Here is a 26,548-nt window from a genome sequence, read left to right as displayed (position 1 = left end):
CCAGTGGATTATTTCCAGATGTGATTGGGGGTTCTATCAAATCTGCAAAGCATTTTATACATAAAACCAGAAGCTTAATGATCTCAGTGGTTCTGGAGGAAAAAACCAGCAAGAATGCAGATGAAGTTATAGTAAATATTGTCACCAAAAAGTAAGACAAAACATCAACTGTGTTACACTAAGTAAGATGCATTAACTAAGAGAGACATGCAGTTATGATCTATATTTAACATTTCACTGTTCAACAATTTTCAACTCAACTTTCACACTGAAGTTCAATATTCTTTTGTCAAATCAGTCTACTTAAAGACATCCCAAAAATTACATTGGCACAATTATAAGAAGTGAAATAAATGTTTCCAATGAAATGTTCCTTTATAGATAATGTAATAATAGTTACTAGAAATAACTACAACTTACTGAATCAAATTATCCAGTTACATGAATTTACTATAAAACAACCAAGATTTTGATTTATAGTTATTAATTTGAAATCAATCTGGTTTGCCTCAACATTTTTTTCACGCCACAGAAGAAAATTACATACCTTTGATGAATCTGAACTTTTCATATATGGCTCAGCACAATGTGTAATACTTCCCTGTAACACCTTTTCTATTCTAGCCACAAGGAAAATGTCAGTATGAGGACATGTGACTGAGAATATCCCCTAGAAATAAAACAACAGATAAATAAAGAAGGAAAATGCACATCTTACGTCACTTACTAGAAAGCCAAAGAAATCATGTAGGAAACTTGTATCCAAAATCCTACTAGTTTAAGTTCCTAGCTCTTACCTGCTTTGGGTATTGCAAGACAGCTTCATGAATGTCCTGAATTCTGTGTAAGCTGTCACCACTGCCATTCATCATTTGTTGAGATGCACTGGACAGCATGTGCCTTACTGAGGCGTGGTTCAAATCAACGTGGAAATCTGCTGAAATCTTCCTGTTGTTTTTAATATCAAATAGTGACAGTGTGACAAAGAAAGGCTCTACCTAGACATTAAAATAAAAAGAATCAAGCGTCAGTGCCAGCATCTAGATCACTGTAAAAATGTGTACGAAAAAAGATAAGTAACATTGAGGCCTTCATTATGATTTAAAAGAGCAAAAATCCCCCTAACATACAATTCTCAATCACAACAAGGAATCTCTGCCATTAAGGATAGTACTAACTAAACATTAGGACACTCATTTCCGAATTAACAGAAAGTAATTAGATTAATTATTTACATTTGTTGTTGGTCCTTCTTCATTTTCTGCAACGCAGCTTTGCAAATTAAAAGATAAATCATTACACCTTACAAGAATTTTTTTTCCAAATTTCTCTTCAAATGGCTTCACTTCTGGTTCAATACTAGAAAAGTCAAGTTTCTTTAAAAAGAAAAAAGAAAAATAAATGTTAAGTTTGCTTTCATCTCAAAAGGATCAACATAAAAGAGCCCTGCTTCCATGTAAGAAGTCTAACCTGTGCATCTGGATCCAAGGCAAAAAGTTTTACTCTGCTTTCAGTTTTCAGCTTGATTTCTGCTTCTCTGGTACTCTGTTCAAAATAAGAAAAGAGGTCTTGATATCACACTATTAAAGTGGGCTTTAATTTCATGCCTTTTTCTGTGATGTTCAAAGCCCCACACATTTTTGATTTATGCATTCATTTCTCCCTCACTGAGCTTTGTACCTCCTTAGTTCACACTGATCAAACATGACTAAGCACAAAGTGAGAGCCTCTTCTCCTAATGCTTTTTTCCAGCCCTAGAAGTATAAAACCTTACATCAGCAACACAGAACCTTCCAAGCTCATGGGAATTACACTTCAGCACAATTTATAAATCTGCCTCCTTAAACAGTAACTTTCATAATCCTATTTTATTTAAATAAAACCACATAGTATGACTGCAGGTTAAAGCTCAGAGCTATCCTGAGACCATAAGATTGCTGAGGAAACAACAGATCACCTAAATTAAGAAACATCATCATAGCTTGCTTTCTTTTTTCTTTTTGTTGGTTGTTTTCATTTAACTTTTCTTGAGCTCTACAGCCAAAGAAGTGGTTTTCCTGTGGGCAGCTGGAGAAAACCCAAAAACTTACCAAAGATAAACCCCTCATATTTAAAAGTTACTTTGCAGAGTTCACCGTACACTGGGATTTGTGGATACCTATCTATTCACAGTAAAACAAAAGTGAAGTGGAAAAAAATGGAATGTGAAAACTGATGGTATACATAGGTTACCTTTGTTTGAAAAAGGTCTTATTTAAAGAGCATTCTATGATTTTTAAAGTCAGAGGACACAGCAAATGAACAGATGCATGTACCAAAATTACCCACGCAGAAGAAATGCCATTCTTAAAGTAGCAGCTGGCTAAACAAGGATACAAAATATTACATTACAGGCAGGTGTTTCTTTTTGGATCAGCCTGTATGGGTTAAAAGAAGTTATAAACCCAAAATGCTCATCACTGACCATCAGCAGGAAGTGATCTACTGTCTACATCTGCTTTGCTGGAGACTGAAGAAACTTCTACTATGTCTCAAGAGAAAGAAAAAACAAAAAAAAACAAAAGAACAATCTCTAAGAGCTCATAACCATATTTTTAGGTTGATAACAGGAATTAAAAAATAGAATTTTGCTTAGAGGATGTATTGCAGGAGAGAAAATCCTGAGTTGCTATTTTGAATGTAAATGCTCCAATGGTTTTCATTTACTTTACTTTTTAACCTTAACACAAAAAGAAGAAAAGAGGAGAGTTGCCATGAAAGAGACGACCCAGATACTCAAGACCAGCAGAGTACTGGCAGAATTAGCTTGTTGAACAACTAGTATAATTGGGAAATACAGGAAATATTAAAAAGTTTAAGGATCGCAAGAAAGCTGTGTGCATGTTTTGCAAAGGTAGTATTTAGTGGCAAGACCTGAGGAGGAAGATTGCCTGGCCGTAGGAACTAGACAGAAACTGCTTCAGCTAAAGCATCTTGACTAGTTTTAGATTCTTTAGTGTTTTTTGCATGAAGACCAGATGATTATATGCATTTTTGACTGACAGAACAGGGGCAGTTGTCAGAACTTGAGAATTGAGAATGCATGAACCTGTTACCTGCTACCATGAACCCTGTCTACAGCACATCAGTGGCTCTGTGATTTTATTGCCTCATCTGTAAAACCGAGAATATTTTCCCACCTCAAGGTATTCTGGGACCAATAATGGTTAAGGAGGTGCTTGGGCACACTGATCATGACAGTCACAGCTATTTTAGAGGTCTAATTTATTTTAAGATTAATAAATGCAACAAAAACAAACAACCCCAACCAACCACACAAAAAATCTCTACACAAAACCCCTTCATTCACCATTGGCAGTTAAATTACAGAAAAATGGAACATATAATAGGTAGTAAAGACAGATTGAGACAGATGTGTGTGCATCTATGCACTGAAGTGCAAAGTACCATCTTATTTAGTTTATGTTATAAACAAAGAGCTACTGATAGAAAAATGAAGGCTTGGAGATGTATGTGCTCACAAGGGTTAAACCCTTCCTAGGAAATCTGTTTTTTCCCCTACTGTCAGGTGCTCTACAATCACCCCTGAAGGAATTTCTCTCTCCTCATAAGGATATGAGATCAGCTATTGTGAAATTTTCCTCCTAGAACCAACACAAATAATAGAGCAGCTATAAACTCTTCTAAAAGAAAGCCCAATGCCCTGCAAGGCTTCCACTGGGGAAAAAAGAACCAAATGCAAACAACAGCTGAAAAGACAAGGCAAGAAAGAATAAAGGACAGAAAAATCCTCCAAACAAACACCATTTATCTAAAGCAATGAAGTTAAGACACAAAGAGTAATTAAAAGGGGCAGAGTTTTCCCTGTAATTTTCCTCAGGAAAAAAGGGCTACGGAAGTACATTAGAGGAAATTATTTTGAAAGGCAATGTTTAGGAAAGATGAATTAGAAGGGGAAATTTAAAAAAAATATTTTGAAGGAAGCAGAAATGTAAATGGGCTACAACAATGGAATAAATAATAATAATAAAACATGCCAGCGCTTAAAGAGCTGAGCAGAAAAGAAATTCTAAAAAAAATGAGCCTTAAGAGCTGCATGTTTCTGATCCAAAAGTTATGGAAACAGCAAGTGGCAACTGTAGTATTAGAACTATATGCAGCCCTGAAGTAAAGTTCCCTTTGTAAGGAATATGGACCATAAGCATTATAATAATTGACTAGGAAGAAAGAAAAATCTTCCACACAATAAGAGCATCTAATTTAGTATTTCTTTCTGAAATAAATGTTCATGGCCTCTTGCAAATAAGCTGTTTGATGCTTACAGCCCTTCCAAAGAAGCCTTGATTATATGCACCACAATCCCAATTAATTTCCAAGTACAGCCCTAGCTGGAGCTAGATTATCACAAAACAGCTTTTTGTGTACCTGTGCTAAATTGATTACAAAGCAGTAACAGAAAGAATTAAGTCAGCTAACCCATTTGTGTGCTAAAAGCTTGTTAATGTATTCTGACTGGATCCTTTGATATGTTAGCTACTGTAGTAAATAGAATTTGGTTTGCTTATTCTCAGTTCATGAGCTGCACTACCTTCAGGGGGAGTTACCAGGTCAGACAGATCCTCAGAAAAGAAAGGGAGAGCATTCCACACAATTGTCAAGCAGAAAAGTTTCAATACTCCAGCCTGTACCACATAGAAGAAAGAGTAAGGAAGTCACAGGGAGGAGTTTGGATTCTGCAGCTTCAATAAAAAAGGTCATCAGTTTCAGTTCTTGGTGATTTAATAAAAATTTCTCCTTTACAAAATTCACAAAACCAGCTGCAACACACAACTCACTGATTTGACTGAAAGTCTGCAAATGGGCTGAGGAAGAGTTACTGTTATTTTCTATTTGGTTCCATTTTATTTCATGCTTGTTTATATCACACTTCTCTAAGAAAAAAAATTGAAAAGCAAGAACCATGGCAACACAGGAAGCATCCATGGACCTGACAGTTCATTATAAACAGAAACATCTTAAAATACATTCACTTCATCACTGCTATTAGGCTGCTCTGGATTTTTAAGTCTAAAAATAAAAATTTACTTCAGTACAACTAGATTTCTATACAAACACTTTAACACTTACCTGAATGCAATAAACCAACACAAAATATAATGAATTAATAAAATAATAAGACATGCTGCATTTGAACAGCATGTTAAGATTTATATAAGAAACTTCAAGACAGTATCTTGTTTCCTTCCAAAAGCAGAAAATGAAGCTCAATAACCACATCTCATAAAAGAGCTTCTAAGCTTTCCAAGCACCACAAACTGACTGGAAGCTACAAGCCAATGCCTTACCTTTACTGAAAGTTCATGTGGCTAACTTATGTTTAATACTTCATATCCCATATTGACATTTACACTATATATTACCTTGGCAATTTCAGGATAGTAGTTATCAAAACTACTTGATGAGCTTTCCAGTTTGCTTTGTTCATCATCTGAAATTATAAAACTCATTTTAAAATAAATATAAAAATTCCAATGTGCTCACAAAACTCCATAACAAAATAATTTCATTTTTTTTAATCTCCTAGCCCCTCAAAAATGACAACTGCTAACATAAATAGGTTGTGGACAACTGCATCATTTTTGTGCAGTGATTTCTTGAAAGATGTAACTAGTTACAAAAATCATTAAAGTAGCAGTTATTTCTAATCTTACCAGAACACATCTTTAATTTTAATTTTGATATCTGCATGAGGCAAGAAGATAGTGCACAAACTTACATTACTCTTTCCACAATGCATTGTAACTTGATTTCAAAACAAGTTCCCTCTGTTCATTAGGTTCCCAGCTCTACTCACCAACAGTTACTGGATTTACAAAGCAGCCATTCAGTTAGCTATAAACATCTTCCAGCGCTAAGGTCAGCTAAGGACCACAGAATAAAATGTCTTTCCCAGATTTAGATGCTTCTCCTTTTCAGATTTGCTTTTGTTGCAAACATCACACTAAATTCTGACAGTCTTTGAAGACTGTGAGATCTCATTTTAAACTCTCTTTTGGTTCTCTGTACTATCTATAAAAATACAACCTTCTATAATATCCTCCAGGTTCTTTTGGATATTCATACAGTCGAGTTCACACCAGTTCCCTCCCCATCCACCCTCAAGATGGAAAGTGAATGAGAGGTTATCTTAACTATCCTGTTGTCACTGAAATACTGGTGACATACACTGCATTCCTTACAGATACCTGCCTTACCTATTCTTAAAGGGCTCCAACAGAAAGGATTCTACACCCAAGCAGTCTATTTCAATACTTGCAGGAAATATTTGTGGTCAAGGGAATTATATTTAAATTTAAGCCCCACACTGTAACCACCATTTCTACTTACAGTGACCACAGAACAGATTATCTCATTTTCAGCAGAATTTTACACATTTCAAAACAAGCCCATCTTAAGTTTCTCTTCTTCCTTAAACTGCCTCAGTCCTGTTTCAACATTGTGGGTTCTACTTTTCTAGGCTTAATCAGTCTCATAATTATCTTGTGGACTTGACTCAACTGGAATCAATACAGAACAGTACTGTTTTAATGCCCAAAAGGTTAAAATCCTCATCAGTTGAAGTGGACAGTAAAAAGGCCTGCAATTTTTATGACCAAAGAAGACAAACAAACAAAAAATTACCCACATTAAAGCTCTTCTTTCCAAAATGCATGTAAGAAGACATGGTCATATAAAATTAGCCTTGCTGGAAACCCTGCTTACCTTCGTGGGACTCGCCATTTCTTTTTTCTTGCATTGCAGCCTCAAAGTTAAGCTGAAGGATTTTGTTCAGAGTGTTTATCCACTCTTCCATTTCAAGTTCACTGTCTGCAGCTAAAAGGAAACTACTCTTGTCTTGCATCTTGAGCTCAAATGCGAAACGTCTGACTTTATTGTTCTATAAGAAAATAAAAGACCTGTGTAGCACTTCACATACTGTCTAACCACTATCAAAGGAAGTTACACATATTTCAGATATTAAGTACAATTTGATATTTTGAAAAAATGTGCCATAATGACACTTTTTGCTCTCTGACATTTGACCTTTTGAAGTTATTCGTGGCAATGCAACAAGTGCAAGTAGGAAAGAGAACGGCCTGTTTTCCAGTTTCCAGTCATCATTCTGCTTGCAGTCATTTTATAAAAACCCTAAAGATCCCATTTCCAAATCTTTATGTACTCAGATCACCTAGAAATGAAGCTAACTAAGCTCCACCAAAAAAAAAAAAAAAAGAAAAAGCATGAAACGCTACTATATTTGAGTGACAACTGTTTGCACACTGGGATTTTAAACTGGAGGTAAAATTATAACCAACAGCAACCCCAAATGCTCTGATATTGTTAGTCATATAGATATACATAAAGTTGTGAATCAGTTCCTCCTTTTTTCTTCAACCATTTCTATCATCCTTCTCTGCACAATTTAAACCAGGGTTTCAAATGCTACTTAGCCTGACTCATGTTTCTGGGAATGAATTCAGAAGTCTTAAATGAAAATTCTATAATATCATCAATTTAATTTTACAAATGGATAATGCATTAGATAAACATTAAATAAACAGTAAGACAGACTTAATGGTTGGGGGATTTTTTGTTTAAGTTAAATTAAATGCCAAATTATATATTACTTTCACTGTATCTCAGATTCTTTAATTAACAGACTAACTAATTTTTGACAAAACAGTCAGCTTTCTACCAAAGTTGAGTTTCTGTCAAGCATACAAACAAAAGTATGGACTTCAGACAGACCTAAGGCAATCTTACCAGCTAAAATCAGTGCTGAAATAAATGAAAAATCCTGAGAAAAGTAGCCTCTATATTTCAAAGTATAAAACCTTGACACAGGCAGTAGAGGTCACAGATCTCAGATTTCACAAAACACTGAATTAAAGTAACTATACCTACACATGTGGTTGGATGTGTGAATAGATACACTTGTATATATTATGTGTTCCACATCTCTAATCAGAAAAGTCTCTATATAATTTAGTATTAAAACAAAAACCTCAACAAAACAAAACCAAATGCCAAAACACCAAACAGAATTCTGGGAATTCCAGTCTCTTTATGTAAGTTTGGGAGCAAAAAGAAACTCACCCAACCCAAAAACCCCAACCAAATAAAACCTCTTTATTGCACAAATTCAGCATTACTCCTGATGCAAGTTCTGATGAAGCATATTCTGGTCTACCTTCATGTCTATAAGTGAAGTCAGTATTTTTCTCTCAGGCATCTACTGTCTTTGAAAAAATAAGTAAACAAATGCACTGAATGAACCCAGACCAGGGGAGTGATATAGCAATGCAATAGGAACTGATCTCCCCTCCATGAAAAGACTGACTCTGAAACCAGTAGTTTCATTCTAAGAACAAAATCTTGTAAGTCTAACTACTTAAGAAGAACCATTTCTAGTAATTCCATGTCAGACTACTTCAAAGTAATATGGCTGGGGTCGTTACATATTTTTTTCCTTTACTTTCCCCTTCTGTTAAATGGAAGTGCAATTTCTACTGTGGAGATACCACTTTTTCCCATATGAGTTTTTAAATGCTAATTCAACACCAACAGTAAGGAACAGTAAAACAACAAGGTCAGCCAGAAAGAATACAGGACAAGATAATAAAACTACACATCTGGAATAGGGACATTATGGATAACATTTGATAGTTTTAATCTGCATTTACTTGCCCTCCACCAGATATTCAAGTGAAGAAAAGAGTTATTTCCAAACCCCTTTATTCTAGCCACTTCTTGGAAGTGAGCACTAACTGGTTTTGATTTTGCACGTGATGCTAATTCATAACTAGTCTCTAATTTTTATCTGCAGTTTTGCAGACCAGGTACCAAGATGACCACAGAGGGTACTGTACAATACAGTACAGCATTAGAGACATAGCCAACTATAAATTTTAAAGCATCCAAAGCACAGTTTTACTTAAGATGACTGTATCAGCCCTACTTGCAGAAGAACAAAAGAAACAGTAATACATTGTTTGTTTTAAAAAGCAAGCTTCTGGCAGAGTCTGAGGAAACTTGAGGTTAATTGGATTGAACTGCCGGAACAGAAAGTATGGAACAGTATGAAAGTATGTGTGAGGAAAAGAGATTTTCAGGTTTTAAATCCCAAATGATAGAACAGTTAGAGGTTAGAAGGGGCCTCTGGTCGTGTCATTTCATCCAACACTCCCTCCTCAAGCACAGCCAATTAGAGCCATTTAGCACAGGATCATGGCCAGGGAGCTTTTGAGTATCTCCAAGGATGGAGACTCCACAACCCCCCAGGACAGCCTGTGCCAGTGCTCAGTCACCCTCAAGGTGAAAAAGTGTTCCCTGATGTTCATAGGGATCCTCCAGTGGTTGTGCCTGTTGCCTCCAGCCCTGTCACTGGGCAGCACTGAGCAGAGCCAGGCTCTGTCCTCTTTGCACCCTCCATCAGTATTTGTATTTACTGATGAGACTACAGCTGTGTTTAAGAACCACTTTTGTGTTTGTTGGCTTGTTTTAAAAACACAAATGCAATTCATTTCAGTGAAGTTGGCCAGAATTGTATCTCTAAGGCATAATAATTCCTGAAAAATTATATATATAACTTGCAATATGATAAAATTTATTACAGTTATAAGATTTTTATAGAAGTCACCTATTAAATGTGTATACAAAAAACAATATTACAATATTTGGGTGGGAAAAATCCTCTGTAAAGCTGTTTTATCTCTTTGTGTAAATCTCCAAACAACTTTTTGCTACAAAAATATTATTTAAGAACTACATTTTTATTAAACTTTGCTTATTTCTTTATTTATTGTTCAAGTTTTAAAAAGCTCTAAGACCCACGGGGTTTTTCCAGGTATGCTGCGCCTAACAGAACAGTTACATGCTGTACTATAAATACATAAAAAAAAGAAAAACAATCTTTTCTTTGGCAGTTGCTACTGACAAACATTTTACCAAAGCCCTTAACTTTTCAAAATAAAGAAAAGCACAAAAAAAGTAACATTATAAAGGTCAAATGAAAGCATCTGGAAGGGTGTTTGAATTCAATGCAACTCCCGCAACAAAAATCCCACACAAGAAGCTATGAAAAACATTTTACAGCTCATGCAAGCACAAAAATCTAACTGAAATAAATTTCATGCTGTCATTACCTTGCCAAGTTTGGGGTTCTTTGTGCATTTTCCTTAGAATTTGGTTTGCTAATTACTTGACATCAACCAGCAATTTATGTTCTTTTCAGAAAGATTTCAAAAATTCAGTCTCCTGCCCTTTGAAATCTTGTTCACTGCTTTAGCAAGATGCAGCCTGTCTATTTGTTTCTCTGCATAATAGGTACTTATCTACATTCAACAACACTAATCTATATTTTAAATAACATTTCACTTGCTAATAAATACAGAATTAATTGGCAAACAGGCAAAATAATTATAATTACCTGAACCACTCCCATGCATGAATCTAGAAATATTGATCCTTTAGGTTCTTTTGATATTTTTTCATCTTTGTAGAAATTGAGATTATAGGATCCATCACCAAGCTGGATTAAGTGGAAAAATCTTCTTTTAAATGACTAGTGAAAAGAAAGGAAGGAAGAAGAACAGTGACAACACTGGTATTAATTAGCTTCACATTATATACTCATAAATGCTATTTACATAGCAGGTAATAGGAAAAAAAGTTTTTATTTATAGATAACCTAATCAGTATCTGCAGAAAAGAAAACAGAAACCATTAATTCAAAAAAAAAAACCAACTCATTATATTGGCAGCAGGACTGTACTATATATTGACAGTATTTTTGACCTGTTGAAAGGTATTTAAAACTGACTATCATATACATAAAAGGGACATTGGAAATTATAGTTTTATATACAAATAAATAACTTCCCCATCAATATTACACAGTCCCTTTCCACTAAAATCACACAAGGGTACAATTAGGAAAACTTAACTCCTCCCACATCCTAGATTTTTCATGGCTTTTTTTCTGATTTCCATAAAAAAAAAGCAAGGTTTCACATATATGAAGAACATACAAGCTTCCCTCTTGCTTTTCATACGATTTTTTTTTAGAATTAAACCACATACCACAGACTGACTTCTCCAAGGCACAGGGATATTGAATATCAGTGTTCAAGTTTTTGTTATATGTAAGATATTCTTAAACTTACTCTCATTGTCACACTGATTGCACTGTTCATGTTGCCTTTGTACAGCCATCCTTGTTTTGTTATTCCACCCTTCTGAGACCCAAGAGATGCTGCATCCTGGAGATGAAGAAAGGAATACAGGGAAAGGAAGAAAGAAGAAAAGAAGGAAAAAGAAAAGGTAAATGTTTGCATCTCAGTCCATGTAGTATTTATCAGTAATTCCAGAAGTAATTTTAGAAGTTGGAATAAGAATGGTCATAACATAATAATAATGTACCATGAGTCTCTGCTGAAATTCTATAGCTTTTCCATTCATTTATTTAAAGACCTGGGATGAGATTGACCTCATCCAACTTTTCCTATGTAATCTGGCCACTTTTACAGGCTTTATCTACAGCCAACAGGATGATCCAGCCTATAGACAGCTACACATTAGTCAAGACAAATCCCAATGAAACAGGGGAAAGAGCAAACTTAACAAGTCAAAACTTAAAACATTTGCTTACATTTACCTTGTAACCTTTTCCACAGAGTGTAAGAATTTTTACCAATTTCTATTGCCAAAAAGAACAATGCAAACACATGCTTATCCAAAACTTCGATCAAGATTTCTCAAAACATTTTGCTTTACATACAGTACTTCAAACACATTACTTTCTTAAGAATTTACAGAGAATTAATTCTTGAATTGGGTCTGCCCTTTTACAGATCAGAATCAAAGCTTTGCAGAGAGAACAAGACTGAACTTGGCAGTGATGGCAAGTTCACAAACAGCAGATCCAATGCAAGCATCACACATCACACCCACTGCCTGTACCCCACATCCATCTGCCAGGGGAGGGAACTGAATGACTGCAGCAAAAACCTTAGGATGTTAACAACCACCAAAAAGCAGCCCTCTGCAATCAAAACAGATCAAAAAGACAGATTTATAACTGCCACAGAATAAATATTAAATCACCAGTTCCAAGTAATCTTTTAGAGTACTACGAAGATGATGTTACCATGGTTTCCAGTTGATGTAGCCCATTTTGAAATAAAGTTATTAATGAATTAGACATGTAGGAGGATTTTCATCCATCTAAAGGAGAAATACTCCTGGTAATTTTTTTTTTACTGGAACATTCAGAATTAGCTGAACATCCAGCTGAAAACAAAATCACAAAACATCCTTGAGTACCTCAAGTACTTTTTCTAATTCCTTTTCTTGGCTGTTAAAGAAAACATGCAACAAAACCTGATTATATAATGGGGAGAGAGTCACTAGCTCAACAACTGAACATTAAACCAAATCTTGGAATAACATGAATTTGTTTCTGGAACTGAATCAAGGAACATTCTGTAAAATGTTAGTAGGTAATTTATTTACAGATCATTTAGTCTGTCTAGCTTGCATACTCGTAAGCTTATGCACATGTGAACTTCAAAAAACTGTGAACAGAAGGCAAAAGATGCATCAATCTGACCTCTTAAAATTTACAGTCAGCTTGGTACTATTGAAGTTAGGCCCAGTAAGGATGACATGGTAATCAACTATCAGAGCATCTGATACAATGGCCCAAAGGCACAGACCAGAAATACTCAGTAGATATTTTCATGTGCCCCAAAGAGTCTCACTGTCCAAGCAACACAGTTATCATTTTTCCATATTTTCAAGTCATTAGCCTCCACTGCTCTTCTATTACCTAGATAATTATTTTTCTTGTACAAGAATAAAGATACAGACACCACTTAAAACACTGGGTTTCCAAATATGACTCTATATGACTCTTCACCTCTCCTGGGGCATGAGTTGTACCCGAGGAAAGGGTGGGTTTCAATCACCTTTACAAGTGTAAGGCCACGAGTAGATCATGAGTTATTACCAAAACTTGCACGAAACAGCCAATGCTTTTCTGTAATTGCACAAACCATGCATAGGATCACCTCACATGACTAAAATTCAATCTTTACCTGAGTTAACAAAGATTAAGATTTAGCTCTATTAAGACTCCAGTTCCCATTCTCTGAGGTGCACAATTTCCCAACTCTGTTGAGCTGCATGCTGTGTTCTAGCAATAAAACTGAGCATCATTTGGGCCTCTCTAGTTACACCATTTCTTCTGTCAGGCAGAATTCCTGCCTACAGAGCCAAAAAGCTACTGAATCTTTCCAGCTGACCATCTGTTAATACAAAGGAACCCAGGATCCAGTTGTTAACACATGACTCTCACACTGAAAACACACTTCCTGTTTCCAACTGGTAAGGCAATTTCCTCACTTTTATCATTACTGCTGCACACTGTGCTGCACTTTAAAAAGTGATCTTTCCCACAAACCTGGCTCCAAAGTTTATTTCAACAGCAACTGTTTCAACAAAAACAATCCCATATCTTGATCCCATACCGGATTGAAAAATTCCATTTGCAAACATCAACCTGATGGCCTGATAGCCTGAATTAGTTTTGGATAGGTAATTTTCTCCTTTTTGATGATGCATGATAAAACTAATATTTATCTGATTTTCCTCCCTTTTAAAATCACTTTTAGCTTTTTGTTTTCTATTACTTCTCTTAATAAATCAGCTTTCTTCAAATACAAACAAAAGCGAAACAAAAAGACCAAACAACTTTCAATCTAAGGTTTGCATCTGTGCTTTTTGGCATAGAAAGACATTAACGTCTGAAAGAAACACCTCTGGCATTAAAGCTTTCCTTGATGAAAGAATTTATGGTCCCCCCACTCTATTGTCCCACTAACTTCCCTTTTCCTCCTAGCATGTCCTTTTCTTGTGTTTATTTTCCAAGTTCCTCAAAGAGCAGCAGATCTCTCCTCCAGTGCTTGTACTTCTGAAAGAGGTACCCTGCTCCTGCCTGCTCCTACAGGACACAGGCAGTCCTCTCTACCTACATTTCCTAATAAAACAAATACTACCTGCTAATAACCAAATTATAGTTTTTCAGTTTTTAACTAACTCTACCCATAATGTATTTCCTGGTAAGAATTATAGTCAATTATACATCCATTTAATTTTTTAGTGTTTAACTCACTCTTTTCTAATACACTTCTGTTGTCAGAAATATTATCACAGTAAACAATGCCAAGTCTTTTAAATGTATAATAGTAATCATAATTACTCTCATCCTACAAATAGGAAGTTTTGGATATAGATGCATAAAGTTATTTTTCCAAATATCACAGTGCAGATTAATAGCAGTGCTGGATAAACATCAGCCTGGGACTATCTGCTTGGGTATCTATCCACTCAGATGAATTCCCTAAACAACTTCTTCACATTTAATCCTTTCATTTCATATGCAGCAGTTCTGAGTACCAGGAATTTAGAAGCAAAGTAATTGCCAAGAGGCAAAAACCACAAAAAAGAAAAATTATTTTATTTTAATTCTTGTTTGAGATGTAAGAGTTCAAGTATCTGTAAGAAAAGGTAACAGTGGCATTTAAAAATGTGCCTTAGAACAGGGTGTGGTAAAAAATAAATAAATCACAAAAATAACAGAGGCAGTTGCTGAAAAAGTCTTTGGCATTTGAAATATGCTTGAAAATTGCTCGACATTGTACATCTCTCCTTTCCCTAAGTCAACTACACAAGAGAAAATATCTAGGAGTTTTAGTCAATTTTTAAAGCCTTTGTTTCCATGACAGCTCCTCAAGTCTTATCCTATACTCATATTTCTGTTTAATTGATTTTAGCTCACACTGTACTGTCATGCATGCTGAAGTGTGTGTGCTGTTGTGCTGGAACAGATTCACCTATGGTTTTACTCAATTCCATGATTAAACTGCAGGAAACACTTCTCTCTGGAAACCTGCCTACATAGACACAGTATAAAACAGATTTTATGACAGCTGAAGGATTATATGTCACCAAGTACTAAAACTTCAATTTTATTGTCTGTCAAAACTTCTTCTAGCTCACCTGACAGATCTCCAAAGAACAAGGTTATTTGAAAGGAGACAGGAAAAACAACTGATTTACTTCCCAATAAGGTGGTTCAAACTAATCTCTGTTTTCATGTACTGACATTAACACTTAACCAAACTCACAACCTCTACACACCCAACATTCTTTAATGAAAACAAGAGAAAGTAAGGAATTGCTATTATCTCACCTCATCTTTATCTGCTTCTTCATCCACTTCATATAAATGAACAGGAAGCTTGTCTGGCTTGGTCCCTTTACTACAAAAGAAAAAGCTTCTGAAGTACTAGGAACTTTGTGATTAGTTACATATTTTATTGATGCAAAAATTAACATGTTATTTTCCTACTGAAGAGGGAAAAGCACAAGAATAACTAAGTAAAAACATGTATTTTTCATTAATTCTATTTCTTAGAAAGCACTTTCCTCATTTGTACATCTGGCTGCCAGGTCTCTTTTGTTCTGCTTGTTACTGTGCTAAAGTGTAACTGAAGAGAACAAATGCCTTCTCATTCAATGCACTCCTAATATCTTATAGCAAGAATTCATACCTGCAACCACTGGCCCCTTGCAGGACAATGAATTTTTTTTTAAATTCCTATTGTGGTTTCAGTTCAGAGCAAGTGAAAGCCAGATACTGACTTGTACAAAACCTGTGAGTAAATCAGAACTCTCCAGAGGGCAAGGTAACTATTTCTTAGCCGACAGATGCAGGAGAGCACTTAGGGAAGACATAGATCTTCCAGAGTTGGGGTATTCAGAGCATTTAGCTACTCTCACACATTCTGAACTAAGGTTCTAATCTCTATACTCTTCCTACAAAATTTTGAAAAAGTGGGAAAACATTTCTCTGGCAGATGGTTTAGAAAGTTTGTAACAGATGTCAGCTAGGCTTGTTCTTTGAATCATCCTTGTGAAAACCTGCTCCAACCATCTCAGTTAGGTTCTATTCCCCAAGCTCCTAAAAGGAGTTCCAAAAGCTGCCTTTGAAGTGATGAAAACAGGATATTACCATTTTAGGTTCATCTAAACATTAGCCTGTTTTAGTTATCATACTTAAAGTCACATTGTCAATGATACAATGTCTTGTTTTGACTTGCCTGTTTAATAAGGCAATGTTATTACAGTACCTTCCCAGAAAATAGAAAACGGTTTAACATGATATTACATTCAAGTTCATCAATTCCATCCATCCAGTCTTTATCATCTCTACTGACCATTAAGCATGGATATAGCATATTTCAGTTTACAAATTACACATATTAATATGCTCCTCTAATAAATAAGCCTATATTAAATGCAAAGTTCCTTCACAATTTCAATTCATCATGCCACTAAATAAATTGAATAACATACTTACTTTGGAAGCTGTCGAAACTCTCCTGAGTAATCTTCATATCTATAGTTAACAATATGCCAGTCTGAATTGTAGGTTTTGATGCACTGTTTAAATTAAAACCCAGTATCAATATTAACTGGAAGAGGATTAAAGGTATTCAGTAGACACAGCACAAGAAAATCTCTTAAGATATGTCTGTTTATGAACTATTATGGTTACATACCAATCTCTGAAAATTCTGTACACTTCCTTTCTTTTGCAATAGTCTAATGCAATATAGGTTTCTGGAACAAGTTATATGTTTCAATAGAATGTTATCATCCATGCTAGCCAGGTATTTAATAAAACCAGAAAACGATAAATGCACTCAGCATCTGGATTATCTTCAGTCATCCAGAAAGTTAAACCAGCATTTTGCTGCAGCTGAAAACGTGGCCAAGCTTTCAGAAAATTCAGCTGAAGCTGAAAATGTGACTGAGTCCTTAGACAATTCAGCACAAAAACAGACACCTTATTAAAATAGAATATTCAATTGTGCACATAGCGATACAGAAAGCCAAAAACATATTTTCCTGGATTTATACTTCTAGTGCAATTAAATTAATACTTAAATTTAAACTGTATGCTTGCAGTGGTTGAAAAGCAATTATGTCATTAAGTTCTGATCTAGATCACAGGAAATACCATTTTACTCCACCCATATTGTTACAACATAAAAGTACTGATTTATCTTGGCTTTGAACAAAGTAACATAAAACTGACAAAATCTGTTGATAGAAACCATTCCATACAACATTTTATGTTACACAATAAACCTACATATACACAAACACAGCATCCAATAAATCGTAAATATTTTCTTTGTATTTCAAAACACAACTTTAATACTTGCCAAGCAATTGTTTCAGCAGAAACTCATTAAACTCCATTAATTACCTCTAACACTCCTCCCTCCTCTTGTCTATCCTCTTCAAGTTTATCTCAGCAATGTTTAGGTTAGGTATTAAGGGTATTTATCAGTGTGGATAAAATACTTTGATGTTGATTCAGCTATGTGGAGCTCCTTCAGTTTTATTACTTACAACAGACATTTACTTGTTTCAGACATTAAAATATCAGCTTAAAGCATATCAGTAGAAAACACAAGGAAAAAAAAGGAAAAACAATTGAACCTTTAATTCCTTAAAGGATTCAGCAAGACAATAAATGAAGAACAACCTCACAAAACCAAAGGAATGCCAACCTAAGCAAACAGTTCTGAAAAACTTTAGGGTTGAGGATGTTTTTTCTACATATAGCATATAAGTTGAACAGTCATAATGAATTTTGGCATCCACAAGTGTTAGAATTCTGGATACTTCTGTTCCAGCAATCTGTAGAAGATTATTATGAACAAAGTAAGAATGGCTGGTGTGAGAGACTTTATCAGAAAAAACAAGTCACAATGATTCATTCCAGATTTATTGTAGATCCAATATTATGTATTGAAGTCACCCACATTCATCTGGAAAAGCCAAAAGCATAATGAAGGTGGAGGAGAACCATCTGCAAAAGCCAGTGACGCAAACAAAGTAATTAAAATCTATCCTGTAAAACTTCTTTTCCAGCCACCAATGGAAAAAAATACTGGGTTTTAATATTGGGTTTTCCTGGAAATTTTTCCTTGAAATAATTGACAAGTACCAATAAATATTTAGTTCTTTTTGCAGAGCTTATTTTTCTGGTTTTTTTAAATGGCAAATGAAGGAGAGAATAAACAATTCAGGTATAATATTGTTGTTACACATAGTCACATGCAACTTCAGTATTACCTCAGTTACAAACAGGCTCTGAGCTTCTTTCTCTGCATTTTCAGGAACTGTTGAACGAATGTATCGACTCTGCCGCTGCAATAATGCTGTCTGATAAACAACAAAAGCAATTAATGAAAACTGCAATTAAAAAGAAGGTGACACATGATGGCCACACTCAGTTACACCTCTACAACGAAGAAAAGCTCAGCAGAAAACATCCTATGAATACGATGTTTCAGAATAGCCAGTTAGTGAGAATTTGCCTTCATTCAAGCAACATGTTCCTTCTTTCACAATAAGGGCAAGATTGGAATCAGTGAGGAAGATTCCATAGGACAGTTTTTTCCACTACATTGTCAACATGGGGAAATAAATACTAGAAAAAAATAATTCCACCATGGCAACATGACTCAAACATTTTGAAGACAAACATTAAGGTAATGTTATTACTACACATAAAAACTATTACTCAAGGAAGGTAAGAAAATCACACCAAAATAAAAGTTATTCAACTGTAGATCTCAATGATAAAAAATGAGACTAGCACTGTTTAACTGCAGGTTTAGAGAGGTGTGGGTCACTGAAGTATATATATATACTTCATACTACCAAGCCAGAACTTATTCCTGTCCTATGCCAGAACTCAGAGAGGCACAGGAAGGTTGCCAGAGAGCAGGAAATCTCCCTGTGACCATGAAACTCTGCTTGTCACACCTGTGCTGAAGTAAGCCTTAGGATACTTTACATTTGTAAAGTGAAAAAGATGAAAACTTAACAAAATCTTCTAGACCACAAATGAAAATAACCCCACAACAATAGAACTTGGTTTTGCTCTAGGTGGAAAGGAATCTCATAGCTTAGGCCATCAAAGGTGAGCAAGAGAGTTTACACAGCCAGGGCCTGGAAGGGGGTTGTGGTCCCTCACCTGCTAGTTACAGGACTCCACACATCCAGGAAGGATCAGATGAAAATGTGACAAGAAAAAGCTCCACATGTTACATTGAAAAACAAAGGGTGCATAAGCACATTAGCCTAACTTATCTCTGTTGAGAGTCTGATCCATAAGGTGATTATCTTGGTCATTACCAAAGCCCCACTCCATTAACTGGGAGGGTATTTAAGTAAGAACATTCAATTACTGTAAAGATTGAAAGGGGAAAAAAATTAATCCCATAGTCACGGTCAACTCATTCATCTAGTCCAGAGCACTAAAAGTGACAATGCTGAATTCCTGGGTGGGAGAGGTGGGGAGGTATTAAAAACAAATATGACAAACCCCAAAATATTTAATATGACAAATAAATCTTACAAACTACAGTTTAAAAAAAAAAAGCTGCAAGAAGATATACATTTATATGCTAACAGCTTTTAAAAATGAAGTTTTCTTAATTCTAGAAATAGCTTCAAACCGTATTAGGAATTTGTTTTCAGAAGCTATGGAAATAAAAACTTCTATTAAGAGTAGTAAACTTCCTTAAGACCAGAATTTCTAGATACTATTTTATTGAAATAGCCTGATATTTGATGAGAAATTATTTATACTTTATATAATGCATAAATATTATATGCAGCATTTATATATATTCTACAAGCATACAGTTATATTGTGCTTTCCTAAAAAAATATTATTTTAAGAAAAAGATACTAAGGTGGCATCTTACCAGGCACTTCTCATGGGAAACCCATGAACTCATCAATCAAATTTTAACACTAGCATAATTTGGTAAAATTGAATTTGCTGAACTTACTTTTAAAATGTCTGCTGCTGTTATCCTGCTAGATAACTATCAATACAATACTAAGGGCTTTTTTCTAGTTGTTCACACATAAGATTTTTATCTTAGTACTGTATCAATATCAGTGACAAAACAGAAGAATCTGACTTGTCAATTTTGTTCATATTAGTAATTGTCTTAATGCATCCATCTCCTTCTCAGTGCATCCATCAGCTGCAGTAGTGCATCAATGAGCCAGGAAATGAGTGAGTGAGTGAGTGAGTGAGTGAGTGAGTGAGTGAGTGAGTGAGTGAGTGAGTGAGTGAGTGAGTGAATGAGTGAGTGAGTGAGGTATTGTGATTTGGAACAAACTCCTAGAAATAATTACTTGAGCAGCACCACAATATTTTAAAAGCAAGCATGAACATAAATACACATTCTATTCCAAAAGAAAAATTAGGAAAGGAAGGACTGTCTTCTCAACAAACTCCCTTCACAATTACTTTGGCTGAACTGTTTTGTAGAAATTAAACTTTTCAAGTCTCTGGGTTTGAGTGTTCATTTGATTTATGGCAGCATCAGAAACCATAAAGTGTTTGTCTCATGCTCTCAAAGAAAATTAAAAAACCCTTTCAATTAGTCTGCTGTCAAAACTAAGGAAGGCCACTTTTAACAGGAGCCAGGGCTCACACGCACTTACTGAGGCACACAGTGAACAGACTCTTTTACTGACAACTCCCTGACTGAGTCCCAGGGATTCAGGACATGTTGAGGTCTCACAATAGAGAAGAGCAGCAAGAACATTTCCCCAAGTCAACCAAGCAGTCCTCAGTACCCGAAACCCGATGGAATACGGATAGTGAACCAGTCCACAAGGGGAGCAGACTGCAATGGATGCTCTTTCTGTCCCAAGGCTGTGTTTGCCACTGAGACTGCAACCACAGAGGTTCATGCTCCAGATGCAGAGACAGAAATTGTTCTAAAAGACTCAGTGGAAAAGATGTCAAGCTGTGAGATCCTGTCCTTAAAACAACCATGTGTCAGAAGTGACTTAACCTTGGCTTGGGAAGTGTCAGATCCTTTGTATGGCAAGTGTCAGAACCTGTATTATAAAGTAATTTCTAAATTAAATCAATTTAGAACAGTTAGCTAAAAACTTAAAGAAAAACACCAAATAGATTTTAAAGGGGAAAAATAATAGAGAAATTACTTTGAACATTTAAAAATTAGTATTTGAGGAGTTTAATTTGTGCTCTCTAAAATAAGGACATTACTTGGGCATTTTTTTGCTTTTCCTCTACTGAAGATGTGCCTTCTCATAGAATGACCTGGATTTAGTTTTATTTCTGCAAAGTTGGCATAATATCTATTTTCAGAAGTACTTAACTTGCATTAAATAAAAGCTGAGAGCTTTAAGTGAAAGTGTGTTAAATCCAAATGGCTCAAACCCAGAAATAACAAAGGTGAAATGATGTCTAAGCTAAAGCACTAAACTGCCTTCAAAATAACACTGTGATAACTTTGCAGAGACAAATTTAACATGGGTAGGAATGTACCCAAATTTTATTTGCTACAAGCAAATTTTGCCCGCGTTTGCATTATTTGACAGGACAAAGGGGAATGGATGCAAACTGAAAGAAAGCAGTTTAGATGAGGTATTAGGAAAAATTTCTTTACTGGGAGGGTGGTGAGGTACTGGAACAGGTTGCCCAGACAAGCTGTGGATGCTCCATCCCTGGAGATGTTCAAGGCCAGGTTAGAAAGCAAACCTGAGCAAACTTGTCTAGTGGAAAATGCTCTTGCCCATGCCAGGGGGTTAAAACAAGATGATCTTTAAGGTTGCTTCCCACCCAAACCCTTCTATGGTTTTATGATTTCCTTTAAAAATTGAGGTAGTACCCAAAACTCATGTATTTTGAAAGAAAAAAAAAGGTATTTAGATAAGGGTGACTTATTGCCAAGTAGACACTAGTACTGCTTTGGGTTAAGGTTTCTTTAAATAATTTACCCACTGTGCAATTAACATAAACTTCACCAATTTTGCAGTCATTGAGCAGACAACTTTTAACATCACCACCACAACCACCATGAAGGTGGCCTGTTTTAAATTAATGCTATTTTGTTATGGAGCCATTTCGTTATTGAGCAAATTACTGAAATTCAGGTGAGAAATTTACAAGCAGCCATGAAGAGGCACAAGCTTGGATACAAGAATATCTAATGGATATGGTAATATACTGTTACAAAGGACATGCTCTTCCCACCAAGAGGCTAGAACAGGGATAGCCTTGAAAATCTGGCAGCATTGCTGTGACTGAGATAGCAAGAACATTAACAGAGATGTTTCAATGGGTGGCAGAAAAGTGGTTCTATCATAAGTAACAAACACATTGTATGTGCACCAAAATGAAAGAGGACAAAAATGCAGCTAAAAATGAACAGGCTACAAAGCATGAACAAAGTTTAGACACCCCACTTACTAAGACTGAAAGCAAATTCCGTGATGCCAACAGCAAAACATGTCTCCAAACACGACATGTCTGCCCCTATAAATTTGTTGAGAACAAGGCAGAGAGTAACCTGATAAGTGAATTCAGTGCAGAAAGCTCAGAGCTTGAGCTTGTGAAAAGCAGCTGAAAAAATCTTCAAATGGTAAATTTAAAAAGACCCAACATATGGAGATGAAATTGCTGATTAAGAGCTCTTCTGGTAACTACAGAAAAGCAAATCTTGCTATTATTTAGATATAAGAGCATGAAGGGAAAAAAATAACTTGAAAGAAAAAATTACAAGCAAACTTTTTTGGATTTGAAGCTCTGCACAAAGCAGAACAGAAATCATGTTCTTATGGAAAGTAAATGAACTGATATCAAACATATATAAAAGACAGAAAACAGGTTTCATAACCTCAGCTAACCACATTTGGGACAATGGCAAATGCAGTTAAGTAGAAATCTGGACAGGATCCTGTAACTAGATAGCTGGCTGAAAAACAATCCTTCAAATTTTATGAGTTTTCCAAGACTGGAGCATTTTCTGAGCATTTTGAGCATCCTTGCTCAAATGTATCTTTGGCAGTCATTTGAGCTTAGAGCTGCTTCTGACAGCATGTTTAGAGAACAGTCATACATGAACAGAAAAAGAGTTATTTTCCCCCTTTGTGCTGTTTTTTTTCCCCCCCTTCCCTCACTAGACAATTTTAACCTGAGGAAGAAACAAAGCCAGTTGCTGTGCTTTTTAATTTCTGATATGGAGTAAAAATTAATATTGTCCTCCTTTAATACTAGCTTCTCACACCTTATAAATTAACTTTCAGTTATCTAACTGCATTACCTGAAAAAATCCAAATCAAGCACAAATATTTATTTCCAATTTCTCTCTAAATAATTCAAACTTTAACATAAACTCAATGGTGGTATCATCAATGGTGCTTCTTTGAAAACATGCAGCTTCTTCTGTAATCTTCCAAAAATTCTAAAAGTGATATCTAGTACTGCAAGCTAATTATTTTCTGTGCCATTTTAAGTGCTAGTTTTAGGGCCATGCTGAACAAAATAGCCTTACTCTTAATGTCATTATAAATTAACACTGATGGGCTTCCTTTCCAGGCAAGGGTTTTTATATTGTAATCAATTTAACCTAAGTGTGAGGAAGAACTTTGCAAAGATAAAAACTGAATGCTCTAAAAGGAAATAGCTTGAACAGGTTTCTAGACAATGGTAGGCATTTCCACCTATAAACAGTCCTAAGTGTGTTTCCAGGTAGTTCTAAATGCTCTAGCTCACTATTTTAAATTTTTCTTGAGGGGGATGAGGCCATTATGAAACATTTGAGCCATGGCTTACCCAAGAGCTGCTCATACACTGAGTGACAACCACAAGACAGAGGAATTAAAAAATACATGTGAAGCTGAATGGCAAACATAGGAAATATGCCTTAATATTTTTTTTAATTATTAAAATGATACTGGCAACTATATAATGACTAGTGATTTCAAACCTGTAAATATGGCTACGGAAAACTGAACGGGGTTAAACGGTTTAACTTTCAAATAAAAATAATAAGCACTTAAGAGTTTTCTGTTCTCTGACTTGGGAATATTTCCGTAATACGTTGAATGACAGATTTAAATGCTTTGTGTTGTTGAAAACAAGGTAGATAGATCAAAGTAGTGCAGAAGAGTCATGTGTACAACAAAAATATTTGGAGTTAGCTTGTGCCAGCAAGTCTTCGAAGGAAATAAAAGTTTGATAGCACAAACCAGACTTCACATAAATCACATATAAAATGAGACTGCCAAAACTGGGGAAACCCAGAAAACTTGTTCAGATATTATACAGATGAGGGATAAAGGAAACAGGAAAACTGACTATATTCCAAAACCATGACTACTTGAAGGAAATCTTCCAATGTAACACACACTTCAATGCCTGCCTTGATGAAAATCTGACCACAGAATCCAAACAAAGGATGACAAAAGCCATTACGATTTATGACAAAATTCAGTCATGCCTTTTGAAGGATGAGACTGAGAGCTATGGATTAGCTTCATTCATACAGGCCTGAGGATAAGAATTGCAGGAGGTCACTAGAAATAACAGTTAAACACTTCAGCCATACCCCCAGACTGCTCAGACAAAATGCCTGAGGATATTCTTAATGGGTTTTCTTTCTTCTCCATTGATAATTCAGAGCTGCTCACCGGGATGACCCTGCTAAGTGAACCAGGTAAGAGCATACTTAGCAGAAGTAACCTGGGTTCCTCTTGATCTGTGATACTGAAGAGGCACACTACAGAAGGGGATTTTGGTGGTGTAGCTTACTTATGTTTTTCATGGCTACACCGAAGCCAACACGTGGTGCAGGGTATCATCCTGAGAGATTCCATATTCGAGAACTTTCCTCAGTACGACATCCTTTTCAAGAAGTCTTACTTCCATCCTACAAACTTTCACATGTGGATGTGAACACATGAAGCCCAAACTCCTTTCTAAATAATTGTAGCTTCCCAAAACAAAATTTTTTTAGCTGAGAGTGGGAAGACCACAAGTAGAGTTAGTCATGTCAGAATCAAAGAAAAAGAAGTCCCCAGACTGTATTAAAAAAAGACTCCAGCTGCATTCAGGTAAACACTCTAATAGGCCAGAGAAAATTCATTGCAAATTCAACACGTAATTTGTAGAACTTTAGATGTCCTTCTGTAGACATATGCTAACTCATCATCAACTTTCCCCACAGTAAACAAACTTAGCTCCAACTACTTGGTTGAATAAAATTAATTTACAGACTGTTCAGATGTCTGCATACTTTTCAAACAGACATTTCGATTGCAGGTATGGGCATGTGGACAAGAGACTTTCCTCACTATTTACTCCAACTCCAGTCTCTAAGATGCTTGGTATTTATCCTAACAGGATCTACAAGAAGACTTTTTTAAAAGGTGTACTGAAATAAACTATTTATTTAGATAAACATTGTCATTTAAAAAATATAACAAAGCTTGGTTCAGTCTGGCTTAATCAAGTCAGAAACTCTGTTGTGTAAGGGGTATTTTGCTAGAACACACTTTTGGCTGGGATGATGCAGCTAAGAGTAGAAGACTGCATTTGAACAGGTTCATGTCCTTCACTATTAAGAATGAGGGGGAAAAAAATCAGTTTAAGAATTAAAGAAAGCAGATGCTTTTTTTAAACAGTCATCACATAACTTCCTACATTGGAAAGGGAGGGGGAATACCTACAAGTGACTGATCATTTACTTCAAAAGGCAGTAAAATTGTTGAGTTGCAGAAGTAGATCTTATAATATGGTCAGATAAGGAAATTGTGCTATTTCTGCTGTACCCAGAAGAATAAATCAATTAGGGTAATGGGACCCACAGCAAAGATTTTGTGGGGATTTTTGGAGCTAAAGAGAGTTAAGAAACAAAGAAATAGGGAGTTATGATCTCATGGCTCATACTACTAAAAACCTGAGGTAAAAAAAAACCAAAAACCAACCCCAAACAAACAAACAAACAAAAAAAAAAACCCCACAACAAAACCAGGGTGGATTAAATTACCTGGAAGTCATCATAAGGGAACAGTAGCATCTCACGTAGAGGATCATTCAAAATCTGTGTTTTCCTCTGAACAATGACATTTTCATAGTCTATTGGTTCTATAAGTTTTGGTTTTGCCTACAGGAAAAAAGAAAAAAAATCAAAATAAATTCAGGTATATTGAGGGAATATTACAATTGTTAACTTATTCTAGAAGTTACTCTTTAAAAGATTGGCAGAATTATATTGCATCTACATAAAAAACATGCAGTATTCAAAATGCAGACTTTGTCATGTTACACCATATGGGGAAGTGCAAGTGACAATTAGAGACAAGCATGCTGATTGCCTCAGAATTATTTCACAAAATCCAGTAAGCCAGAGCTTATTAGCATAATAACATATGTATTTTTACTGCAAAAAAAAAAATTTGAAAAAATTACTAGTCTCTTATGTTAATGGTTGCCTTTCCTTGATACAGCCCAGAAAGCTCTGATCTGGGCTTCAGAGGAATGAAAACAACCTTAGCTCAAAGACTGAGCTTTTAATTCAGCAGTAAC

At 35.5% G+C, this 26,548-nt stretch overlaps 1 protein-coding gene across 13 annotated transcripts in view; it reads right to left on the bottom strand.

Moving 5' to 3' along the window:
• The window catches only part of DOCK9 (dedicator of cytokinesis 9), a 112,788-nt gene that overhangs the window by 48,915 nt on the left and 37,325 nt on the right, over positions 1 to 26,548 (bottom strand). For all 13 annotated transcript variants that reach the window (XM_064408379.1, XM_064408382.1, XM_064408384.1 and 10 more), the window contains exons 2-13: positions 26,010 to 26,126; positions 18,253 to 18,342; positions 16,463 to 16,545; positions 15,293 to 15,362; positions 11,205 to 11,300; positions 10,469 to 10,603; positions 6,763 to 6,937; positions 5,421 to 5,488; positions 1,471 to 1,545; positions 1,236 to 1,376; positions 798 to 998; positions 548 to 670 (exon numbers count right to left, since the gene is read on the bottom strand). In XM_064408379.1, the coding sequence (XP_064264449.1) occupies positions 548 to 670; positions 798 to 998; positions 1,236 to 1,376; positions 1,471 to 1,545; positions 5,421 to 5,488; positions 6,763 to 6,937; positions 10,469 to 10,603; positions 11,205 to 11,300; positions 15,293 to 15,362; positions 16,463 to 16,545; positions 18,253 to 18,342; positions 26,010 to 26,126 (1,374 nt within the window). The remainder of the gene's footprint in view (positions 1 to 547; positions 671 to 797; positions 999 to 1,235; positions 1,377 to 1,470; positions 1,546 to 5,420; positions 5,489 to 6,762; positions 6,938 to 10,468; positions 10,604 to 11,204; positions 11,301 to 15,292; positions 15,363 to 16,462; positions 16,546 to 18,252; positions 18,343 to 26,009; positions 26,127 to 26,548) is intronic.

Source organism: Passer domesticus, chromosome 2 (genome assembly GCF_036417665.1).
Source record: "Passer domesticus isolate bPasDom1 chromosome 2, bPasDom1.hap1, whole genome shotgun sequence".
Taxonomy (NCBI): Eukaryota; Metazoa; Chordata; class Aves; order Passeriformes; family Passeridae; genus Passer; species Passer domesticus.
Note: the sequence above shows the minus strand (reverse complement) of the source record. Positions and strands in the feature narration are given on the sequence as shown.